We start from the raw sequence: 18,863 nt of genomic DNA on the forward strand, positions 1-18,863 counted from the left end.
AAATTCAACAATGCAAACATTGTTATTGTTGTTTTATTGCCTCTGGATATGCTTCAGGCTCTACAAAATGCCATGAAATAAAAAAGTGCATTCATGCATTTCTTTTAGATTTAATCGGATCCTGTTTTCCCCATCAGATGTTTTTTTGTGTTCAGTTCAGGTTTGAATACGATAATGAAACATTTAGGTGCAAATATACAGAGAAGCATCCCATAACTTGAGGCCAGAATGGCAAAGATTTCCACGGCGACGGTGAACTTCCCCGGAGAGCTGACGTACGCCGGGATGAAGGTGATCCAGACGGCGCAGAAGATCAACATGCTGAAGGTGATGAATTTAGCCTCGTTGAAGTTATCGGGCAGCTTTCTGGCCAAAAAAGCGAGAACGAAACACAACAGGGCTAGAAGTCCTATGTACCCTAACACGGCCCAGAAGCCTACAGCTGATCCCAGATCACACTCCAGGATGATTCTGTCCTTATGGAGCAACATGTTACTGACAGGAAACGGAGGGCTGATCGCCAGCCAGAGAACGCAGATCACAACCTGCACGAGGGTGAAAGCCAGAACGCTGAGTCTCTGCTGTGCAGGACCGAACCATTTCATCACGTTGCTACCGGGAAGTCTGGCCCTGAAGGCCATCAGCACCACGATGGTTTTACCCAGAATGCAGGAGATGCAGAGGACAAAGGTGATGCCAAACGCTGTGTGTCGCAGCATGCAGGACCAGTCTGAGGGCCGGCCAATGAAGGTCAGAGAGCACAGGAAGCACAGAGTCAGGGAGAAGAGCAGCAGGAAGCTCAGCTCCGAGTTGTTGGCCCGCACCAACGGAGAGCCCTTGTTGATCAAGAACAGAGTGGCCACGATGAAAGTGAGGAACACCCCGAACAACGTGAAAAACACAAGTATGATACCCATGACCTCGGTGAAGTAGAGGAACTCTACATTTTTGAGTACACAAGCATCTCTGTTTTGATTGGACCAAAACTCTTCAGGACACTTTCTGCAGTCATTAGAATCTGTAATAGAGAAATCAGTTACATGCTAAACACGTAAATGAGGGAGCGGACCATGGCCAACCTTAACAGGATGCACAGACGTATACCTGTGCTGTTGCTGATTTCTCCCTCCGCACATGGTATGCAGTCGTAGCAGCAGACCGGCTTCCCTTTCTGCAGGACTCGATGAGATCCTGGTCGGCATCTCACACTGCACACAGACACCGGCAGCTTCGGATCAGAGAAGATCACGTCACGTTATTTGTAGACAATGGTTCCAGATGAAATATCGTCATGTTTTTGCATTACTCAAATTGTAATTTTACAGTCAATTGGGACACTTGCCTCTGTCTTCCCTCCGGGCCACATGATGGCTTGGGTTTTGAGGACGAACTTCTGTCCGGGAGGCAGAGACGCATCGTAGTAGCCGACGGATTTAAACTGGACCGAGTCGTCCGATCCCAGCTGCCAGTTCACCACCTCGTAGCGAGCCACGGCGGCTCCTGTGCTGTCGAACCACACCTGGTCCCCGTTGTTGATGGTGAAATTCACCTGCTTCAGAGACTCCACCACCTGAACAGCAGTAAGACAATATTTCAATATGAACAGAGCTGAGAAATAAAACAAGTTAGTAACCTTTCTACCTGCCAGGGAGTGACTTTAACAGTCTTGTCACAGCCCTGAGGTCTGGAGCAGTTGAGGATTCTGTGCAGAGAATGAGCCACGGCGTAAACAGCTTTGTAGATATTAGTGGAGTATCTCAGCTCTGCCACGTCATCGGCATAATCTATAAACTCAATGAGATCCTGGTTTTCTTTGCACAGTTCTGCTCCATTTGTCCCCTCACACATAAACTCTGTCTCCCAGAAGTCTTTGATCAGAAAAGCATCCAGACCACGGATGTCTGCCTTCTGAACGGCGAAACCCAGCGAGCCTCCGAGCACGCGGAAGCTGGTGGGCGTCACGAGGCTGTCGGCGGTGATCCAGGCCTCTACGCCAATAAACTGCAGGCCCGTGATGTTGTGCAGACTCAGCTGCTCCAGGAGGTTGTTCATCTCCACGTGGGCCAGGAAGCCGACGATGACCCGGGCGCTGCTGCTCCGGATCACCTCCACCACCTTCATGAGTTTATCTGGCTCTGCCCGGTGAAACTTCTCTGTGTACTCCACACACACGCCTTCCTCCCGGGCCGCGGCGAGGAAAATGGCCATACCGTTGTTGCCGTAGTCGCTGTCGCTGTTCACCGCCCCCACCCAGGTCCAGCCAAAGTGCTTGACCAGTTGGGCGAGGGCTCGGCTTTGGTAGAGGTCGCTGGCGATGGTTCGGAAGAAAGACGGATGCTCCTTCCTGCTGCTCAAACACTCACACGTGGCTGAATGACTGATCTGAGGAACGACAGAGACAGAATGAGGAGCGTTCACCTGTAATACACACAGTTATACACATACACGTCGGTATTACCACGGGTATGTTGAATGGTCCGGTGGTGCGAGACAGCACAATGGTTGAGGAGGATTCAGACTCCCCTATGATGGCATGGACGGCCGATTGCCCCGAACAGCTGTTTCCAGCGGTCCACTCGCCAGCGTTCATCAGCGCCATCACCGCACGCATCGAGGACAATGTTGAGCCACAGTTGTCATAAATACGATAACCGATCGAGATGTTGGGAAGGAGAAAGTAGCTTTTGTTTATTTCTTTGATTGCAAAGATCATAGTCTGGGCGAATCGGAACTCCCTGAGGTTGATGCTAAGACAGAAAGAGCAAAAAAACAAACACACTGTGATAGAACTTACAAACAACTTTATGAGGCAACACTAACAATAAATGTACCTGGAACACGTGAGACGTGTCGGTTTCTCTGCGGAGGAAAGCGGAGGTTGTGTGATTTTGCTGTGGATGGAGAACGCTCCCCCGATCGTGACGTCTCCATTGGCAGACAGAAAGGGGAACTCTGGACCCCCCCAGATGTGACAGATGGGAGCTTCCTCTTCGGCTGCTCCCAATGTCACCAGCAGCCCCGTGAAAAGAAGCCCCGTTACCACCGGCGACATGTTCCCCCTTCCCCAGATGGCGATGCCGCAGAGCCAACCAGCCAATTCGGGAACAAGACTTAAATGCAACGTTTTATTATGCAGGCTGACGACAGGGGTCACTGACCTCTCACCGACCAATGAGAGACCGGACGCTCTGATTGGGTCTTGCCATGAAATTGTGCCAAGTTTATTTTGCAGATTAAGTTCTTTTGTACAAAACATATGATAAGTTACCAAATATGATGCATTGTTATAGATTAAAAAGTAGAAAATAGGAACAATAACACAGTAACAAAATGAATAACTGGTACTTTTACTTTGGATGCACTAATATTAAGCTGACATCTTTATATTCAATAATGTGAATTCTGGTGACATGCTCAGCTCTGTTGTGTTAATAATACATTACACATGCATATTATTCACAAATATATTCAGCTTGTCCCACTTTTACTGCTGAAAAAATAAGCAATACAAATTAAAAACAAATACAAATTGAAATGTAGTTTTCTCTTTTAAATGTACTTAAATTGTGAATGCCTTATTTCATTTTTACTTATATTTCTAACTTAATAAACACTATAATACAAACCATATTTATTTAAATACAAGTGAGGAGTAGTTAGTTATATTTGAAAACACTTTTAAAACTATGTCGGACAGAATCAACTTGGAAGGTTGAAGTCCAGAACATTTATTACCCACAATCCCTTAGTGAATGCATTTTTAAGGCAGAAAATGGACATTCGATGCAAAAATTGTGACCAGATCTTAAACGTCATAAGAATGGGAGAAGATGTTTCATTCATTTTTCATTTCCCCTCTTTCTTGTTTTTCCAAATATGTCAGCTTTAACTGTGTAAATACTCCTGGCCTCGGCGATTAAACCATTGCAGCGTATCCAGAATGCTGCAGCACGCCTTATCTTCAATCTACCCAAATTCTCCCATGTGACCCCCCTCCTCCGTGACCTCCACTGGCTCCCTGTTGCAGCACGCATCCAATTCAAGATGATGGCACTGGCCTTCAGGGCCATCAATGGAACGGCACCCATCTACCTTCAAACACTGGTCAAACCTCATGCCCCGAAGCGAGCACTTCGCTCCTCTACTTCAGCTGGCCGGCTGGTACCAGCATCGCTGAAATCAAACAAATGTCGCTCAGCAAAGTCCAGACTCTTCTCTGTTCTGGCGCCTCAGTGGTGGAACAAACTCCCGACTAATGTCAGGACAGCAGAGTCACTGCCATCTTCCGAAAAAGGCTCAAGACTCACCTGTTCAGACTTCACCTCGACTAGCATGACCCACTAACCCCCCCCCCCCAAAAAAACCTTACCTATAGCACTTTGATGATAGCACTGTTGTTCTTAAGGTATGTTTGCTGAACAGCTACTACTTTACTCAGATGAGGACCTAACACTTGTTCTATTTTTTAGCTCTTACTTTATCGGCAATGATATGTTGTGGTTTCTTTCTTTTGACAAATGTACTTATTGTAAGTCGCTTTGGACAAAAGCGTCTGCTGAATGACCTAAATGTAAATGTAAATGTGAAAAAAAATGTATTTGTGTGTTCATCCCTATCGGTACATTATTTGTTATTTTTCATTTTCTATAATTTCCCCCTACATGTCATCATCATCAGTTTTATGGATTTCTGCATTTGGATGCAGTAATTAAAGTTACACTTATGACAAGTGATCAAAATAAATAATTATAATAATAACAGCTGATCCAGCCAGTCATCAGGTGTGACGTTTAATTTGGTGTTATTGTTATTTCTCCACCAAAGGGATGGTAACACTCAGCTGCTTTGCCTCTTAGGTCCTCTTTAATTAAAAACATAATTGTTGTTTGTGTGTTTGTAGAAACGACTGTTAGTTAATTAAATCTTTTGGGGGGGGGGGGGGGGGTGGGCTGATTGGACCACATGTGGCGAAGTGCAGATGCCTCAGGCCTGACCACGACTCACCCCTCAGGCTCCGCCCACTCACGAGCCGACAAACTAACAAAGTCCCTCTAGAGGTCTCTAGTCTGCCTCAGGCTGTCCCATCAGCTCACACTGGAAACTTCCTATCAGGCCTGTTGTTGCATCATCATCATCATCACGTTTTTTGTGTCTGTCTATCAAACGTGACCAAAACGATGCTGTTTACCAAACTCGACTGACATTGATATTACAATAGTCATGCAAATAAGGAGGGACATGTTTATTCTAAACACTTGTCAAAACTTATTCTGTCACTAAAGCAGATAACATGAATTAATTGGCTACAACTGTTGATGTTTTCACAAAAAGTACCAAGAATCACTCATAGTGTTTCATTCAGAAAAAATAAATTCCCCACAATCCACTCCGACTCCCAACATGGAAAATTGTTCAAATGATCAATAAGAACTTCAGCAACTAAAAGGGCCACACAGGTGAGCTCCTCTTCTGTTTTTGGATCAATGGATGCAAACACAGAGTGAGAGAAGACCCAGACCTGGACCAAGACCAGGTCCAAGAGAAACCAGAATCTCTGATGAGACTCAAGAAATCTTTACGATGATTGTCTCCAGAACATGTTTCTATAGTTTGTTCTGTATGTAAAAACTTTACAAATCTGACTTTGTGTTTGTTGTGATGTTTCCAGTATGTCCGGAGTATAAAAACATTATAAATAAATATATTATAACACTGAACATACAAAAGGCATACATTTACATTCATACGAGTGTTTTAAAGTCTTACTTTTAAATGTCTCTTCATAGGATATTATGAGTGTTTTTGTCTTTTTGAATACAAAATACCAAAATCTGAGAAGACATCATTTTTGAAGATTACAAGATGTGTTTCAGCAAATGTGACAGTTAATAAAAAACTAATATTAGTAGATATAAATATAGACAAATCTTTACTGTGTAAACAAATGAGCAGCCATAGCATGGGCAATGTTGCCATCAACTGGCAATGTTGTGCAATTACTGAAAATCTTTAAAAAAATATTGTCAGATAATTATGCTGCTATTGAGGATGATTATTATATGTGATATTACTAGTAGTAGTATTGAGAAGAAAACAATATTTTATAAATTGTTTAATTGTTCTTGCTGACAAATTAAAACACAATAATAAAGGCTTCAAGCAAATAGAACCAATATGAATATGAATACATACATACATGTATTAAGAGATGAAATAAAGTTTGAAATGGACCGACCTGTAAGGTAAGATATGAGTAACATAAAGAAATGTGATAAAAGGACAATGAAATTTTAAATATGGAAGGAGTCTGTTGTGACTAGAAGGAGATTTTCGTGGCCCAGGTTCTCTTTGTGACACTCGGTGGTCCTTGACCGGCCTCCGGCAAGCTCTCCGGGTCCAAGGCCCTGCCCCCCTGAACCCCTCCAGTCTAACTCTCCGGCCCCGGGGCCTCCAGCTGGCTCCTCATCACTTAAATATATAGTACTGTATATTATTATTTATTACTGGGATACCATAAAGGTACTGCAGCAAGTCTACCCTGTAATGGTCAGTAGAAACCATCTTTATAGTGCACTTAATCTATAAATACATGAAATGGGGATTCAGCTGGCTAATGAGAAGCCTTCTATAGAAACATTTAAGTCCACTAAATCTGCAGGTCCTCCAGAGGACTTCTGAAACTCGTCTCCCTGTGAGACAGTTCAGCCTTCAGTTTCCCAACACCAAACGAAACAAGTTTAATTTGCTTAGTTAAAAAGAAAAAAAGGTTTATTAACCATTTCCCTCAAATGGCCAAGTGCTGTTTCTATCATCTATCATCAGCATCTATCTTCTTTATTGTGACATCCAAGACAAACAGGAAAGAAGCGGAACATGGCATGTCCCAAAGTGTTATCCTAAACCTAACTAAGCCTAAGATGTTTGGTTGTCTAAAGCCAACGTTGGTTTTGTCGTCTAAAGTTAACATTGGTTTTGTTGTCTAAAGCTAACGTTGGTTTTGTTGTCTAAAGCTAACGTTGGTTTTGCCGTCTAAAGCCAACGTTGGTTTTGTTGTCTAATGCTAAAGTTGGTTTTGTTGTCTAAAGCTAACGTTGGTTTTGTTGTCTAAAGCTAACGTTGGTTTTGTCGTCTAAAGCTAACGTTGGTTTTGTTGTCTAAAGCCAACGTTGGTTTTGTTGTCTAAAGCTAACATTGGTTTTGTCGTCTAAAGCTAGCGTTGGTTTTGTCTTCTAAAGCTAACGTTGGTTTTGTTGTCTAAAGCTAGCGTTGGTTTTATCGTCTTAAGCTAACGTTGGTTTTGTCGTCTAAAGCTAACGTTGGTTTGGTTTTGTTGTCTAAAGCTAACGTTGGTTTGGTTTTGTTGTCTAAAGCTAACGTTGGTTTTGTCGTCTAAAGCCAACGTTGGTTTTGTTGTCTAATGCTAATGTTGGTTTTGTTGTCTAAAGCTAACGTTGGTTTTGTTGTCTAAAGCTAACGTTGGTTTTGTCGTCTAAAGCTAACGTTGGTTTGGTTTTGTTGTCTAAAGTTAACGTTGGTTTTGTTGTCTAAAGCTAACGTTGGTTTTGTCGTCTAAAGCTAACGTTGGTTTTGTCGTCTAAAGCTAACGTTGGTCTGGTTTTGTTGTCTAAAGTTAACATTGGTTTTGTTGTCTAAAGCTAACGTTGGTTTTGTCGTCTAAAGCTAACGTTGGTTTGGTTTTGTTGTCTAAAGTTAACATTGGTTTTGTTGTCTAAAGCTAACGTTGGTTTTGTCGTCTAAAGCTAACGTTGGTTTTGTCGTCTAAAGCTAACGTTGGTTTGGTTTTGTTGTCTAAAGTTAACATTGGTTTTGTCGTCTAAAGCTAGCGTTGGTTTTGTCGTCTAAAGCTAACGTTGGTTTTGTTGTCTAAAGCTAGCGTTGGTTTTATCGTCTTAAGCTAACGTTGGTTTTGTCGTCTAAAGCTAACGTTGGTTTTGTCGTCTAAAGCTAACGTTAGTTTGGTTTTGTTGTCTAAAGTTAACATTGGTTTTTTTGTCTAAAGCTAACGTTGGTTTGGTTTTGTTGTCTAAAGTTAACATTGGTTTTGTTGTCTAAGACTAACGTTGGCTTTGTTGTCTAGAAAGCGTTGGTGTTGTTGTTTATATAGCTAATGTTGGTTTTGTCACCTAAAGCTAGCGTTATTTCAAACACAACCATGATTTGTAGTGTAATATTGTCCGCCTGATACTCAAAATACATTGGTTTGAAATTTGTGCTGAGCGAACCAAAAATTGAAATTCATATTAGTAGAACCAATCCAATAGACATTTTGGTGACTATTTTACGAACTGAGACTGTGTTGGATGATCAAGTGTTTCATGAGGACAATTATGTATTTCTACAGACTAATTAAATATCATCCAAATTGTGGATGGAGGAACATCAAGATCTATTTATTCAGCCCAGATGTTGGAAATTATTATTATCTTGCAGACATTATATTTACAACCTTCGGCAGCCTAAGATTCCTAAAGTCCTAAATTTATATAATATAATGTTGAAACCTTGTCGAGTCAAAGGCTTGAACTTTTTATATCACTTTCTAGATATAAGCTCATAACTTTGACTTTATTATGTGTTAATGTTTCACAGTGTTAGATTGTGTTAATCAGATTCATCACATTCAACCAAATTATTAAGTAGTTGGTGTATCTGGTACTGAATAATAATTCTGCTGCTAATTAATTTGAGCAGCTTGTTTTTGAAAGCGGTGTAATCAACCCTTCCATTAAAACTTTAAAAATTAATTAATTTTCCTACACAGCACCTGGTGAAACAGCCTTGGGGCTCAGATGTCATCAGTCTGCTCGGAAACACTTGCTTGTCTTTGCTTGCCCAGCTGGCCCCCGGTTCCCCCTCCATCCCCCCGGGTACAAGATAAATTGGCAGGTTTAGGATGACGCCATGACACCACCTTCAAAACATACACAATAACAAGTGGAAGTGTTTCCCAGATGTGTTACACTTCACTGCTTCACACACACACACACACTCATACGCCTCCTCCCCATATGGTGCTCCTCCCAGACGTTTAATCAGGGAGTTTATGTTATAGAGCTCTAATCAATGAAACTTAGAATCAGGCCTTGCAGTTATTATCTTTTTTTAGCAGCGTTTTGTCTTCTCTATATTTTCCCTTTTATTTCTCTACATAAAACTAGCTTTATAATACCTTGGAGCTGCAGTCCTGACACACTACAGCAGGGCTCTCAAGTTTTGAACTTGAAGATCTTCCCTGAGACTGCAGCGTTGGTGGGGTCAGGGGTCAGATCGGGGGTCAGATGGGGTGCGGACGGGTAGAGCGGATAAAAACATGTGAATCTGATAAAAGACATACATTTGTACAAACAAAACTATTTATTGAATTCAACATTTCTTAGTGTAGGGGTGCTTATCTGCCCTCCCTAGTGGGAGATTGTGTGTGTGTGTGTGTGTATGGAAAATAAAATGATGAGATGACTTTAAAGGCCTTTGCACACTGAGGGCCAGATTAACTAACACATTTGCGCCCGCTTGAGGCGCAATCCGCTCACAACTAGCGCATAAAAACATGGAACGGTATTTACAAACAGGGGCACCTGGGTAAAAGCGCAGATTGCGTGCCACATGAGCAGAAAGGGTCATGGGTGCACCTAATTATATATTCCCCAGTTTTTACAAAAACTGCGAGTTAGAGTGCGGTGCTATTTTGACATTTTCCGCCTCTTAAAAGCAGGTCTAAACCAGGAAGCACCACACAAATCATACTTTATCAATCATACGAACCAGAAATCATCGTTACAGATTAAAGGAAAACACCACCGCATTTCCATACTGAACTATGTTCTGCTCTGATCTTAGACGAGGTGATACATACCTCCCTCTCCTCTGTGCGTGCACTCAATGGCTCTTGCGCGCACTTCGCGCAGCGCTAATTTGCTAGCATGTAGCTTGTCCCAATATATTCCTTAGGATCCAAAGGGGGGTGAAGTTAGAAGCGACCAAGCACTTCCACGTTGTCCCTATTTAAATACGGTTACGTGAGTAGTTACACGACCCAAGTTTGGTTACACAAAATGAAACATGCCAATTTTTCTAAGCGGATAACAAGGATAACTATATAGTATTGCGGAATAACAACTGGAAGCACTTCGACGTCGGCGCAGTAATATCATCACTCCGCTCCCCCTCTTACTTCCGTCAATAGAACCTACGTGACCTGCACGCCGTCGCCTGCACTACCTGTAGTAGTTTGTGCACAGTTGAGGAAGCATCAGGTTGTAGTAAGATAGTTTGTGAACAATCAAACATCATGGTTATAACGTGCATCGTACAGGGTTGTGAAAACAAGCAGAAGGTATATAGTCCCGTCATGTTTTGAGTGACGATATTTCCGCCATACTATATAGTTATCCTTGTTATCCGCTTAGAAAAATTGGCATGTTTCATTTTGTGTAACCAAACTTGGGTCGTGTAACTACTCACGTAACCGTATTTAAATAGGGACAACGTGGAAGTGCTTGGTTGCTTCTAACTTCACCCCCCTTTGGATCCTAAGGAATATACTGGGCCAAGCTACATGCTAGCAAATTAGTGCTGCGCGGAGTGTGCGCAAGAGCCATTGAGTGCACGCACAGAGGAGAGGGAGGTATGTATCACCTCGTCTAAGATCAGAGCAGAAACATAGTTCAGTATGGAAATGCGGTGGTGTTTTCCTTTAAGCAATAACAGGACGAGACTGGTTACTGGCCTGTATCCACAATGTTATGTTGAAATTGATTGTAACATTTTTGCTATGATGACACCAGGTGGCAACCTCAAGTTCTGAAAAGTGAAGCCAAAATCTGAAGTGTCTTGAACATGTCATTCTCTCATCTGGCCACCAGGGGGCGACTCCTCTCTGATTGTATAGAAGTCTATGAGAAAATGGTCCTACTTCTCTCTGCTGGCCACCAGGGGGCGACTCCTCTCTGGTTGTATAGAAGTCTATGAGAAAATGGTCCTACTTCTCTCTGCTGGCCACCAGGGGGCGACTCCTCTCTGGTTGTATAGAAGTCTATGAGAAAATGGTCCTACTTCTCTCTGCTGGCCACCAGGGGGCGACTCCTCTCTGGTTGTATAGAAGTCTATGAGAAAATGGTCCTACTTCTCTCTGCTGGCCACCAGGGGGCGACTCCTCTCTGCTTGTATAGAAGTCTATGAGAAAATGGTCCTACTTCTCTCTGCTGGCCACCAGGGGGCGACTCCTCTCTGGTTGTATAGAAGTCTATGAGAAAATGGTCCTACTTCTCTCTGCTGGCCACCAGGGGGCGACTCCTGGTGGCCTTTATGGTCCATTTAGAGTCCACCAGACCAGAAAGCAGGGGATGCTTTAGGGGGCAGGGCTTACCTGCTGATTGACAGGTTGCTACCAATGCAGTTGACCTTGAATTATGAAGCTAACTTTGTTAGCAACTTCACACCATAATCCAGATGGATCCAGATCCAGTAAGGTTGCCGCTCGGCTGTTTGTGTTCGTTAGATCCCGTCGCTCCTCTGCGACAAAATGTCACCTTGGGGCTTCAGAACCGTAGTCCACAAACCAACGGGTGATGTCACGAGGACTTCTTGTATGCAGTCTTTGGATGAATGAATCAAGCCGCCACACGAAGCCACAGGAAGTGGCGTGTATATTTATGAAAAGTCATGATGCCACGTTGCTTTGAGGCCTCCTATGACCTCCCTGGACCCACGTTTCTTTTTGCATCAGCAACCACAGAATCTGCAGCCCTTCTGGTTTTCCCATATCTGCTGCTTCGGGAACTGCTTTCGTCCACCAAGCCGACATCTCTTTGCCCACAGTTGTGCACTCGTGGGTTCTTCATTCGTCTTCAGTCACAGAAGACCTTCAAGCAGAGTTCATCTGTTCACATTTAAAACACTGTTACAATTTATTTTACTGGGGACATTTCTTTTTCATGTTGCAATGAAGAGAGAGTGCTAACATTTCAACATAAAATCAATTTCATATATTATATATCTGATATATTGCAATACACAAAAGATATTACATTTAATCAACTCCAGATTGTGTCTTTGATCCCATCTGCTGGTCTGAACCGCCTCCAATGTCTCTCGTCCCTTTCTTCCTGTCCGACTGTTTATTTTCTAATCAACCGAAGCTTGAACTCTTCACATCTCTCACATCATCACCACTGTTTGTGTCTCTGTCAGAAACACTTTCCGTCTGTACGACTGTGTGTCGGCCTGTTTCCCTGAACACTCACGGCCTTAATAGAATCCAGTGAAACAGCCAAACCCTCGGGGGCTTCAATCATCTCGACTCATCCTGTGAGGATCACTGTGATACAATTGCAAATGTCCTTATTGTTCACTCCTAATCTTCTAATCTTCCCCTGAGAGCATAAATCCCAAGTCTGTGATCTTTCTGAGATGAAAAGGAGCCGCCTGACTCATAATACCGAGTGTTCCTTCGTCTTCTGATGTTAAACAGGGACAAAACCTACAGCACACATGACCTGAGGCAGCATGTAAATGATGTTTGCTACACACTCTTTAGTGATCTGTTTTGTAGCCTGCAGGGTTTCTCCTCTTAATGATACACACAGCACCCTAATGACTCGTTGCTTTCACCGTAGTCAACCAGCTCAAATCTACGTAAAGATATTCTATAGGAGGGCAAGAAAAAGTTTGGAAGTTTGTTAAGTTACACTGTACGTCAGGTAACACTCCGATTCAATATGTTCACGTTAAATTGTATATGCAAAACCATACAATGATGCATTTACATCTTTCTATCCATCACTCATACTTCTGAGGTTTTGCTACTTTGAGGTTTTCCTCTCACTCGGTTCCTTTGTTTTGTTCTTTTTATTCCCACATGAGTGTACGAGGCCAGTCAGCCATGACACCGTGACATGACACGGCTCACGTCTTTCTCCATTAAGGTCAAGTGTTCATTCCAGTCGCTTGTTGTTGCTGTTGTTAGAAAGCGACGACTCTTTTTCCGTTGACGAGAGGCCACGGGGGAAATTAGGTCAATCTGACAGTTGTGATATGAGGCAGGCGGCGTATAAAGGCTACAGGGCGGCATCTAAGACCTAAACCCGATAGATAGCTGGTCTGTGCAGCATCAATGCAGCGGTTCAGGAACCTTGCCTTTATATAAGACTTAAAGATGATTACCGCACTGGAAATGTTACACTCTGTCGATACTGTGTTCTCCCGAATGGGCAAGTAATGTATTCTTTTCTTTGCATTAGATCAAACTGATTGGTGTTTGTTTGGTTCAGTATTCACTGTTTGCACGGGTCCAAATGTAGACATACATCAGTGACTAAGCCCAAAGAAAGGATGGATGTTTTTTGGACGGAGCTCATGTTTTTGAGCCTCCTGTGGTTCCTGATTTTCCCCCACGACTCCCACCAAGACCAGAGACGATGCAGACTCATCCCGGGGTCCACGTCCCTGCCTGTGCTGGAGAAGAAGGGGGACATCGTCTTGGGGGGACTCTTCTCCCTTCATGACATGGTGGTGGAGCCCAGTTTGTCCTTCACCACCACACCTCCACCAACACAGTGCACCAGGTGAGCTGGCTTCTAATAGGGGATTTGACAGTTCAGGTGTGGACAAGAAGTGGGAGTCAGGTGTTGTAGGATGGTTGTAGCAGCAATGGCAAAGGTTCGGTCCCCCCAAGGTGCGGTGCTTGGTCCTGGTGATGAGGTCAGGTTATAGAGGACTTTGATCTTGAAGTAAATACAATGCTGTCTTGGGAGCCAGTGAAGGTGTTGAGGGACGGGTGTGATGTGGTCTCTGGAGCGGGAGTGCCTAAGTGACTTCTGAAATAATAAATATATAGTTCCTTTCTTGCCCTCGATACATCTCTTCTCTGTTCTCTTCTTCCAGATTTAACTTCCGGACGTTCCGTTGGATGCAGACTATGATCTTTGCCATCGAGGAGATCAACAGAGATGATGAGCTGCTTCCCAACGTCACGCTGGGCTACAAGATCTATGACTCCTGCAGCACGCCGCATCAGGCTCTGAAGGCCGCCATGGACCTGGTGAGGAGTGAGAAGGTTTCGGGGCTCGGAGGGCAGGCGCTGGGCGAGGACGGCTGCCGTGGGACGGTGCCGGCGGTGATTGGGGACGGAGGCTCCACCCAGTCTCTGGTGGTCGCCCGTTTCCTGGGGGTCTTCCACATGCCACAGGTGAGTCCGGACCAACTGATTAAAGATTGACATTTTTTCAAATTAAACAATTTTATCTGCCATCAGGTCAGTTATTTCTCCAGCTGTGCCTGCCTCAGTGACAAAAAGGAGTTTCCCGCCTTTTTAAGGACGATGCCCAGTGACTTCTTCCAGGTTAGACAAACCCACGTGACCTCGACACACGAACAAAATCCACATTTTTTATTTCCGGAATAATATTAAGTATTTTTTTCCCTCCATCTCCAGGTTCATGCATTAGTGCAACTCGTCAAGCATTTTGGCTGGACGTGGGTCGGTGTGATAGCAGGGGACGATGCTTACGGCCGCGGTGGCGCAAACATCTTCGCTAATGAGGTTTAAAAAAAAAAAGAAGAAGAAAAATTCATTTTTCACTTCTTCAACTTCTTTAATGTGTTGTGAACTGGCTCCGGTTGGTCTCAGGTGAGAAAGCTGGGTGTTTGCATCGCCCTTTATGAGGTCATCCCAAAGAACCGAGCCCAGGCCACCATTTCCTCGATCGTCTCCAAGATCCGCTCCTCCGGGGCTCGGGCCGTTCTGGTGTTCGCCGTGGAACAAGACGCCGCCGCGTTGTTCGACGAAGCTCTCAGGCACGACGCATTAACAGCACTAGAGTATTCATGATGTGATGAAAACTCACTATCAACTTTAGTTTTGTTGATTTGTCTTTGATTCAGAGAGGGGCTCTCTGGGATCCAGTGGCTGGCCAGCGAGGCTTGGAGCACGGCCGCCGTCCTCTCCACCCCCAGAAAGCACCACCAGATTCTCCAGGGTTCTATGGGATTCGCCATTCGGCGAGCACATATCCCCGGCCTGCAGGACTTCCTGCTCCGCCTGCATCCCTCGAGCCCCGGCGCCCCAGCGGACCCCTTTCTGACGCCCTTCTGGGAGGAAGTGTTTCACTGCAGTCTGGGCACGAAGGCTGCAGGTCAGAGGCGCCCCGTCGAAGGTAAACCACCGTGCTCCGGGAAAGAAGAGCTGAGGACGGTGACCAATATCTATTCAGACGTGTCTCAGTTGAGGATCTCCTACAATGTCTACAAGGCCGTGTACGCCATCGTCCACGCACTCAAGGCGATGAGGAAGTGTGTGAAGGGAAAAGGGCCGTTTCCTCTGCAGGCCTGTCCGGATGCAGACAACATCCAGCCGTGGCAGGTACCAGTCAGCGATGCTAAAACATCACTTATGCATCTCGCCAATACCACAGAACAACTTTCTTCCCTCAGCTGCTTCATTACATCAAAAACGTGGAATACACAAACTCCTTCGGCGAGGAAACAAAGTTCGATGACAACGGCGACCCGGCCGCCATGTACGACCTCGTGAACTGGCAGCTGAGACCCGACGGAGAGATGGAGTTCGTCACGGTCGGCATATTTGATGAGACGACCACGGATGGGAGGCAAAAACTCCAGATCCAGGAAGACCTCATCGTGTGGAACGGCAACCAGACCAAAGTAGGGATCTCAAGAGAATAAAATAGTGTTTTCCTTAATTGCATTTTGTGTAGTAATGTTTTTATTTATTATGTGATTGTATTGGGACCAGTGTATGTTCCCTCTTCTGCTTATAGATTCCCTTGTCAGTATGCAGCAGCATTTGTCCCCCAGGTACCCGGAAGGCAATCCGACCTAACTTCCCTATCTGCTGCCATGATTGTGTGGTCTGCACAGCGGGGGAGATTAGCAATCAGACCGGTGAGAGAACCCGACCCCCAGTCTGTAGCGGTGAAGCCACAGTCCAGCAGCTGAAGCCATCTTTGTCCCTCTTTCTAGATGCCATAGAGTGTGAACGCTGTCTGCCAGAGTTCTGGTCCAACGGCGGGAGAACGGCCTGCATCCCCAAACAGGTGGAGTTCCTGTCCTTCGGCAGCACCATGGGCATCATCCTGATGGCCATTTCCCTCATCGGCTCCATCTGCACCTGCGCGGTGGCCTTCGTGTTCTCCTACCACAGGACGTCGCCCATCGTCCGGGCCAACAACTCGGAGCTGAGCTTCCTGCTGCTCTTCTCCCTGACTCTGTGCTTCCTGTGCTCTCTGACCTTCATCGGCCGGCCCTCCGACTGGTCCTGCATGCTGCGACACACGGCGTTCGGCGTCACCTTCGTCCTCTGCATGTCCTGTATCCTGGGGAAAACCATCGTGGTGCTGATGGCCTTCAAGGCGACGCTTCCAGGCAGCAACGTGATCAAATGGTTCGGGCCGCCGCAGCAAAAGGCGATCATTAGCTTCTGCACGCTGGTCCAGGTGAGGACTTGATTTGCTTTTGAACAGTCAGCGTTTATTCAAATGTCTGACGTGTTTCTTTCTGTGCAGGTGATAATCTGCACGGCGTGGCTGGTGGTTGCTCCGCCCACTCCACGCCAACTGATGCCACGCGAGAGCGTCATCATCATCCTTGTGTGCGACGAAGGCTCGCCCGTGGCGTTCGCCCTGGTCCTGGGCTACATCGGCCTGCTCGCCTGCCTCTGCCTCCTCCTGGCCTTCCTGGCGAGGAAACTCCCAGACAACTTCAACGAGGCCCGACTCATCACCTTCAGCATGCTGATCTTCTGCGCCGTGTGGATCGCCTTCGTCCCCGCCTACGTCAGCTCGCCGGGGAAGTACGCCACGGCCACGGAGGTGTTCGCCATCTTGGCCTCCAGCTACGGACTGCTGGGATGCATCTTCGCGCCAAAGTGCTACATCCTCCTTCTACGGCCGGAAAAGAACACGTGGAAGCACCTGATGTCGAAAAGCTGCCACTGACACATTTAATGCACATTTCATGACTTCTTCTCTTCTCATGGATTCATAAAATATATATGATTTAATTTCAAAATGTGAGTTTTGTGGCAAAGAGACAGTTTATAAGCCTCTTGTCCTTGAATATGAACATTTGACCACTAGATGGTGGTGTTGTGCTGTCAGTGCTGCCTTCTGTCATCCATCACATCCCACCTGTAACTCCACACCACAATGAATTCATGGAAACGTCTCCATCCTGCTGGGATCTTCAGGATATTTTATCAAAAGGAGATGATGTCCATAAACCGTCGACAGGTCAATGAAGCAAAAACATCAAAACTAACACTACCTCCACAAATAAAACACATTCATATTCATCATCACAAATCAGACAAGATGAGAACACATCACTTCCTTTTTCTGGGAGATTTAACACGCTTGATTCCGATCTGAATGCTGTGCCTCCAGGTGTCGTTGATCCTGGTCCATTTGATAAGGTGGATCACATAACTTCCATTGTGGATCCTGTTATCGGCCGGCTGCTTCATGTAGTACACTGGACTTCTACATCACTGTGGGTGGAGCTTCACATCCATCCAAACACATACATTTCCCCACATCCTTTTCCAGGAAGACATTTCCCTTTTTTGTTCCTGTAATGTAAATTCTTCTCTTTGGTTTAGATTAAGATCTATCAACTTGATTCAGTGTTTAAATGCAAACAGACAGTGTAACCAATACAGAAGACTTCATAAAGAATGAATGAGCATAATCTCCTGTATGTTTCCGACATCACGCTGCTGGACGGCGTGATCGGGGTTTTGGCAGCGAAGCGTCCGTGCTGATCTGACCTGAGATAGACTTGATGAGGCCCCGGGTCCCTGAGAGGAACGCTCTGTAGAAATCCCAGCTGTCATTGGCTCGTTTAAAACCTCCAGACTCCAGAGGCCTTTACATATAAACATCACGCCTGGCTGTTCCCTCCAATAACAAACTTTAAAACGTCAGACAGCTGCTTTTCGGCCTCACATTGATTGTCGGCCACTGATTGATCCGACGAAGACGAGAGAGGAAGACGGAGAGACGTCTGGTGTCTGGCGTCCTCCAGGGGTGAGGAGGTGTCGGGGGGGGGCACTGTGTTATTGATTTACATTCATTTCCAACCTTCACTCTTCTGAGCCTTCACAATTTATGCTCGTCTGTCCTCTCTCCTGGTAAGACAGCTGTCTGTCTGCCTGTCTGTCTGTCCAGCACTGACAGCTCCAGTAACCAGCATGTGGCTGCTACTGGTGTGATCCTTCAGAATCGCATGATTTCATTAAGGAAATCCAATATTGTGAGTGAGTGCAGAGAAAAGGCCCAGAATTCCTCAACATAATGAGAGCAGATAACCGGAGACGTGACGACGTTGCTTCTCGTCGAGGTGGAATGTAATCAGAACTACATGCAGCTATTTACTCAATCTTTTCATCAGTGAGTCTCTCTAATGCTGAGCAGATGTTTGGGGGGGGGGTTACCTCACCAAAGACAGGGGTTGAGAATTAATACTAAATCCTGTGTTGTGAATAGGAAGATGTAGTGTGATGTGTCGGGGTGAAAGGAAGTGTTAGAGATAGCAAAAAAATAACAAAAACACCTGAAATGTTAATTTAATGCAGCCTTTGTTTTATTTTTTTTAACTTAATATCCTGTTTCCAGGGAAGGAGTTTTTTAATTTAACAGTCGTTTATCAAATATTCTGCCAAGTGCTGTTCACTGTCGCCTTGTACTTTTTTTTTCTGTCACCTAATTTTGAAGCGTTTGAAGCGCGGAGGAGGCAAAATGGTAAAAAAGCAGCAATTAGCATTATGTGTCAGTTCCAGTCCGACCAGCAGCAAGGAACTGGCAGATATATCCAGATTAAATATGTCT

General features: G+C 45.1%; 2 protein-coding genes across 2 annotated transcripts; one reads left to right on the forward strand and one right to left on the reverse strand.

Annotated features, from left to right (window-relative positions):
* Positions 1-110: 110 nt before the first annotated feature.
* Positions 111-3,052, reverse strand: LOC311019747 (extracellular calcium-sensing receptor-like; the record flags this gene model as incomplete). Its single annotated transcript, XM_084019317.1, has 6 exons — positions 111-1,018; positions 1,105-1,228; positions 1,343-1,570; positions 1,642-2,382; positions 2,459-2,747; positions 2,832-3,052. 6 exons carry the CDS (start codon positions 3,050-3,052, stop codon positions 111-113), a joined length of 2,511 nt encoding a protein of 836 aa, XP_083875443.1.
* A 10,457-nt stretch (positions 3,053-13,509) lies between these two features.
* LOC311019878 (extracellular calcium-sensing receptor-like) lies at positions 13,510-16,973 on the forward strand (the record flags this gene model as incomplete). The annotated part of the gene is made up of 10 exons (XM_084019507.1): positions 13,510-13,583; positions 13,903-14,206; positions 14,273-14,359; positions 14,453-14,560; positions 14,648-14,814; positions 14,902-15,379; positions 15,451-15,681; positions 15,798-15,921; positions 16,000-16,472; positions 16,542-16,973. The coding sequence occupies exons 1-10, from the start codon at positions 13,525-13,527 to the stop codon at positions 16,971-16,973; spliced, it is 2,463 nt and encodes an 820-aa protein (XP_083875633.1). The 5' UTR covers positions 13,510-13,524.
* Positions 16,974-18,863: the final 1,890 nt, after the last annotated feature.

The sequence above is a fragment of the Eutrigla gurnardus genome (genome assembly GCF_963514095.1).
Source record: "Eutrigla gurnardus genome assembly, chromosome: 10".
NCBI classification, from domain to species: domain Eukaryota; kingdom Metazoa; phylum Chordata; class Actinopteri; order Perciformes; family Triglidae; genus Eutrigla; species Eutrigla gurnardus.